Source organism: Ostrea edulis, chromosome 7, assembly GCF_947568905.1.
Source record: "Ostrea edulis chromosome 7, xbOstEdul1.1, whole genome shotgun sequence".
Lineage (NCBI taxonomy): Eukaryota > Metazoa > Mollusca > Bivalvia > Ostreida > Ostreidae > Ostrea > Ostrea edulis.
The window spans coordinates 15,125,758-15,132,218 of NC_079170.1; the positions used below are offsets into that span (position 1 = coordinate 15,125,758).

The 6,461-nt window shown below is 38.9% G+C and overlaps 1 protein-coding gene across 1 annotated transcript; it reads right to left on the reverse strand.

Moving 5' to 3' along the window:
• Window positions 1-135: 135 nt before the first annotated feature.
• On the reverse strand, window positions 136-4,884 carry LOC125670993 (serine/threonine-protein kinase NIM1-like). Its single transcript, XM_056143444.1, has 2 exons — window positions 4,726-4,884; window positions 136-1,147 (listed from the first exon to the last, which is right to left on the reverse strand). Exons 1-2 carry the CDS (start codon window positions 4,834-4,836, stop codon window positions 260-262), a joined length of 999 nt encoding a protein of 332 aa, XP_055999419.1. The 5' UTR covers window positions 4,837-4,884; the 3' UTR covers window positions 136-259.
• Window positions 4,885-6,461: the final 1,577 nt, after the last annotated feature.

Genomic DNA, 6,461 nt, shown 5'->3' on the forward strand with positions numbered 1-6,461 from the left:
ACTGTGCAATCAAAATCTGAAGCATTTGGGTATTGTCAAGTTAGGAAGAAACAGTGCGTCGTCCATTTTGGTTTCTACCAATTCTGTACAATAGGAACAAGATTACGAAAAAAAAATCATAAAAAAGACGAATTAGGAATAAATATGAAATTTATTGGCTAAAGGGATATCCTTGAATATTAATTACATCTGTGTAATGACAGGATAGGAGAAACTGACTCTAAATAGCAAATATGAGGTAGTCGTGTACGCATTTCTTCTACGAAAACTGCTCAAGATCAAGCGGTTCCTCCTCGTTTTGTGGTTCATCAAAATAATTCTGGCAAATGACCAAAAAAAGCTGTGGGCGTCGTCCAGCGTTATAATCCATAAGTTTACTCACAACTTTGACGTAGGAGGCGCTGCATTGTTTCCGGTCGTTTTGATAAAGCAAAGTATCTCCAGGGCAATTTCCGTGAACGTCAGTGGCGGACATAGATACAACTTCCGTGAATGGGAGATGTTTGGTCAGAGCGAAAAACAACACGACCCCAACACCCCAAATATCAATGAGGCAGGGATTGTAGTCGTGTGGAATGGATTCTGATAACCGGAATTTGAGTTCCGGAGGAACAAACGTTGGATCATATCGGGTTAGTCTGAACGTATCTTTTTTATCAGCAGATCCGAAATCGGCGACTTTGATTGACAAATCTTTGGTCAGCAAAACGTTTTCGTAATTAAGATTACCATGAATATACCCACTGATATGCACGTGACTAATTGCAGAAACAAGTTCTCTCATCCATTTGTCTAACAGATATTCTGTCGCATAACCCTCCATAGTGCTTATATACGAGTACAAATCACGGTGATACGCAAGATTCATCCGCATGATGACGACACTTCCTCTGACGCTGAAATATATTCCCCAAACTCGAAGGATATTTTCGTGCCAAACAGAACGCATTATCATGTATTCTTTTAGTAGCAGATCGCGATGTTTCTCCTTGACGACCTTGAAAGCTACTGGGTATCGAATGTTTGAGATACATGTAACACCAGCATAGATGAAACTAGTTCCGCCGCTATTGATTTTTTGTCTGAAAATAAGTACGCCTTTTCTACCGTGTCCGTTCTCAACTGGCAATAACATATCATTGTTTCTCTGAAAAATATTTTAAGATCATAAATGTATGGCATTCATTACAAACATGATAGCATCATTGACAAGCTACTCGGTTTCTTACAGTGTAAATCTTACACATGACTGTATATACATGCAAACACAAAGCCGCACGCACGCATACAGTTGTCATCGTTTAAATTTGTTTCAACGAAAGGGTGTGTATGTGTGTGTATGAAATCCCCGTTCACCACTCCCTACACTAACCCAGCACTGCATAAACCAGCGTAGACCAGTGCAGCAAAAAATGTCATCCATTAAGACGATCTAATTCACAGTCATTGAGACATTTTTTTCACCTTCAGATTTTAAAAGTTGAACGTTAGAGTACGAATTTAGGAGGCAATGTCTTACAACAGGGCTTTTAATGCTAAAATAATTTTCCTTAAATCAGAGTGTTTTACAAGCCATATGGAATCGAAATTTGTGAATCACATGATATGTGGAAACTTTCCCCGGGATCCCTGTACGCATAACAGTTCTATAGTCCGTGTACATTATTAAAACTTTTATAAACTGGTGTCATTTGATTATTTTACATATCTTTTTACATGACTTCTGTGAGTATTTTCTAATGAATTGTTATCATTCAATTCCATCACATTAAATCGAATTAAAGGATTTTCAGTTGCATTGTGTTTCGCCTATTTGTTTAGCATTATTAGAATGTGTGGTTTGAAAAGTTGTCTGCACACATTTGTAAAATATAAATATGAAATATAATTATATAAAATATGTGTCAAATAATTAACATATAACGATTGTGCGCTAAAGAAATTCGGCACTTAAGAAATGCATTTCGCAGAATTCGTCGAGACGAAACATATTTAGTACCTCGGACGGCTATAACCTGGTTCCCTAGCTCCCCAATATAGCAAGGGATAGTTTCGCACTTTAGGCCCCGGTCAACTTTCTTAAAAGTAAAAACACTCCATATTTGAAGTGATATTACATGTGTAAAATACTTTTAGAATGTATTTCAAGTGTATCCGACTGCTTAAAGAAAACAAAATTACATTCAACATATAGGTGCCACCACGATTCTCAGCAAATACGAAACTAAGACACAGTCAGTTGCTGAAGAAATTTAGATGAAAGTCTACATGGTCCAGCAAAACGGCTGTAGCTAAGAGGGACGGTGGATAGTCTTGGGCGAAAAGTAGCTTTTTAAGAAGAGCATACAGAGTTCTTGATTGTGCACAGTGTCTAAATCGTCTTGAATGATACTCTGATGGGGTTTCACTGTAGCCAAACGTAATTTGGATACAACAATTCATACGCAGAATATAATCGAGCTTTTAACGCAGACTACCCAACCCCTAGGGCAGTTTACTGTGAACAGTGGAGATGTCCGTGAGAAGGGGTAAGAAAGTGGCTCAAATTTTTCTATAAACATATGATTCTTTAAAACTATATAGCCTATCTGGTGACACAATGCATTCCGGTTTAAATGATATATATAACACCCCGTCAAACCCCTTATCACTGGCTATAATACTTCAACATAGTTAACAAAATTTCGTGTAAATTGGTTTCGGTCGTTCGTTTCCTTTATTTTGTTTTTAGAAAACAGAAAAGCCCACGTAAAAAAGCAATTACATCAGTGAAAAGCAGAATAATTTTACAAAATGAACTAAATGGAGAAGTTCGACTTCACGTGCATGGTTGGTTAGCAATCGGAACTCCTCGAATGTCTCGCGCACTCGACATAGATCCCGGATGTAATACGGTGGCATCCATGAGTGAATTTGATGCATTGCCAATTGGCAATGCATCAAATTCACTCATGGATGCCACCGTATTACATCCGAGATCTATGTCGAGTGCGCGAGACATTCGAGGAGTTCCGATTGGGTTGGTTAGTTGATGAGAGATTCCTCCACTTCTTGGAGTGCCGTTTTATTACCCCCCCCCCCCCAAAAAAAACAAAAAACAAACAACAAACCAACAACACCAAAACAAACGTGAATATGGATGTACTGGTGTATCAAAAAAGGAATATTAAGTAAAATTCCAGGAGTACCATTTTAAAGATCTTCCTGCAATTATAAAGCTTAGATGACTATAACCTGAATTAAAAGGTTAAAAAAAAAAAGATTTTAGAAAGTTTGGTATTAAAGTACAACCATAATGGAAAGAAAGTGATTTAAACCAAAAGTGAAAGTGTGGACCTCTATACATTTATAGTGTGGGCCTCTATACATTTATAGTGTGGGCCTCTATACAAAGGGGCAACATGTTGGATACGTAAAAGTATGAATAAAATAGAAATCAACGTTAAGACTGTGTACATGGAATAACGTTAAGACTGTCTACATGGTATAGTGACTTTAGCAGATAGAGATGCAGCAAGATGAAATTACAAGTGTGCATTGACCTGACCTAGGTACAGTCTATCTGTAGTAAGCTGAGCAACCCAGCTAACGTAGCGCCCCCTGGGTCTTAGACCCAACCGGCACACCTCTTCCCACCACGACTTCCGGCGACTGGGTGATCAAAGAAGGAATGAGAAAAAAAGAGAAAAAACATTGGGTTTTAATTTAGCACTGTGTGGAGCAAAAGATATGTACATGTAGTCTTCTGGATAGCGATTTGATTTAATGGGTGGAGTATCATAGGCACTGTGATGTGTTAAATCGAAAATGGTCTGTATAAGGGTGTCTTATAAAAAATAGTTTGATTTTTTTTTTTAATTTTCTCAATAAAAGGCTGTTGATACTAAGATAGTTTTCACATCGAAGTAAGACTCATAAACAACACTATATTTTAGCCGTTGTTGACGGAATGATAAATACAAAACCTTTATTTTAATCTTGAAGCTGATTGTCTAGATTCTTCAATAAATCGTTCTAACTACCGGAATATTTTCCCCGTGACCCGAATTCTGTCTCGTGAAGTGATATACGAAGGATCGTGGAAAGTATTTAATCATGTGATATATCATTACTAAATATTTGATTGATTGATTGTATCTTTCTTAACGTCTCTCTCGAGAATTTTTCACTCATATGGAGACGTTACCAAGACCGGTGACGGGCTTCAAATTTAGGCCTTTGTTCGGCGCTTACGGCCTTTGAGCAGTGAGGGTTCTTTAGCGTGCCACACCAACTGCGACATCCGTTTATAAAGTTATCTCCGAGGACCCATGACATTCACACCAAATGCCAAGCGTCCTTCCGCATGCCATGCGGGGCGATATTTGACATGGAGTGGTGGATCTATAAACTTCCACGCGTTTGAAGCAAAACAGGCGCGTGTAGTGAGAAAAACAAGTTCAGGGCTTACATTCGACAAGTAGATGTTGAAACTCAGTGAGGAATGGCCAAGGGGGGGGGGGGGGGGGGGGGGGGGGGGGGGGGGCAAACCTTAAACCTTAGCTTGCGGACTTATTTTTAACATGCTATAATTATTTAAAAGGGGTCCGGAAATATTACCAAGGAACGTTTTTCCTTTACTTTAAGAAACAGACCACGTCGCATTCTATTACATATACATCCATACTTTCACCTAGTAGCCTAAATCGCTGGCTCAGAAAGATAAAATGGCAATAATGGACTTACAAGATCGGCGTATTTCACAATGTCAACACTTTTTTCTCTCGACGATCCAAAACAGTCCTGGAATGGTCGACTAACCCACCTTGTTAGCCGACTCCCGAATGGCATTTTCATAAACAAACTATATCTCCATGCCACAGATTTTTAAAGTAATTGTGATGCAAAGGATACTATGACGTTCACTATATATCTGAATATCGGTGGTGACGTCACAATTTTATCCACTCCGATTATTTTTCATTTCATTGTGACGTCATAACAAATAGACGGAGTTTGACGCCATGTAGAGAAAAACGATTTCTCTCATATCTACGTATGTAAGATACAGATATTCTATGAAAGAAAGGTATGTAAGATATTTCTATCTTTCATATCACGTGACGTTTATCTTACATATCTCGTGACGTCATAATTAATACACAACTAGCTTGCAACTTACCTCGCCTCGATTGACGAACACTAGCGTCTGCAAAGCTCTTTTACAAAAAATGACAGATTGTAATGTCCCTGATTATTTCCAGGTGTATGTGACCGGACACAAAAATACACATTCCTTGAACAATTACTGCACACTCAACAACAGTCACAAATTCCTCATGTATACACCTATGTCATCCGGTGCATTATGTCAGTTCACAGAAACCCAGTCCACACGGTCTATTACTTCTAGGCCTACCTCCACATTCACTCTGTCAACGTCTACTGTCCGTGTCTCAGGTGAAATAAGTGCCTTCAATGTCCACGAGACTCCATTCCTTGCGCGTGTGGAAAACGAAAGTCTAGCCATGCCCATATTCACCAACAAAAACCACTTGGAATCTCTCTTCACACATTCGTCATTAAATAACTGCTCAATTAATATCAATATCAATGCTCCTCTAAGGAAAAAAAACCCGTGCAGTTGTGGATTCATATTCTGATTAGGCCTGTCAAAATGTTTCGCGCTGATGGACTGTCGAGTTACGTCACGCATCACCCTGATTATTGATTTATTCAAAGAAAAATAACTCTAATACAATTCACTTATACACTAGTCGGCCGATTTTTTGTCGGCAACGTAGTTGCCTAAAAGAAGGTCGTAGAATTCGATTCTGGTGTTATTTTTAATGTACAGCGAAAAATTAACTAATTGGAAAATTCTCAAAATGACGTCGTTTGGCACAAGGAAAACGGAAAACTCTAGAAATATGAGAGAAAAATACTCTCTTATGGGTTGTCATGAAATATTAAGGTGATTCCACCCTCGGGGTTGCAAAAAAGCGGTAAAACCCTCGGCAAAGCCTCGGGTTTCACTGCTTTTTTGCAACCCTCGGGTGGAATCACCTTATATTTCATACGACTCATAAGAGAGTCTTATAATCCTCACTCGATGTTACGTAATATTGAATGATATCTTCTCGATACATGTATGTTATTGTTTTTGCATCATGAACTGAAATAAAAGTGTGAAACAGGTCAGGGGCGGATACAGGTCTGTTTAAGGGGGCCGGGGCCAATCTTCAGAGGCAAAGGGTCTGAGAGTCTCGATCATTTAGGCTCCAGTGAGTCCAAGACTGTTGGAGCGGCCCAGGGTGCGAAACTTCCACGGTCTTGCAATTATAGCATAGAATGAGACCTTAGTTTGGTACCTCTGTGCACTGACGATAAAAATGGTTAAACTAATATATCCCATGTATTGAATTTGCTTGAGTTAGTAAGATACATGTAATATGTCGAAAGGGTGCGTGCTCCCTCCTTAA

Coding starts and splice junctions, on each gene's coding strand:
- LOC125670993 (XM_056143444.1), bottom strand. CDS start 4,836: ATGAAAATGCCATTCGGGAGTCGGCTAACAAGGTGGGTTAGTCGACCA. Junction 1,148..4,725: donor TTGTGAAATACGCCGATCTT/GTAAGTCCATTA, acceptor AATATTTTTCAG/AGAAACAATGATATGTTATT.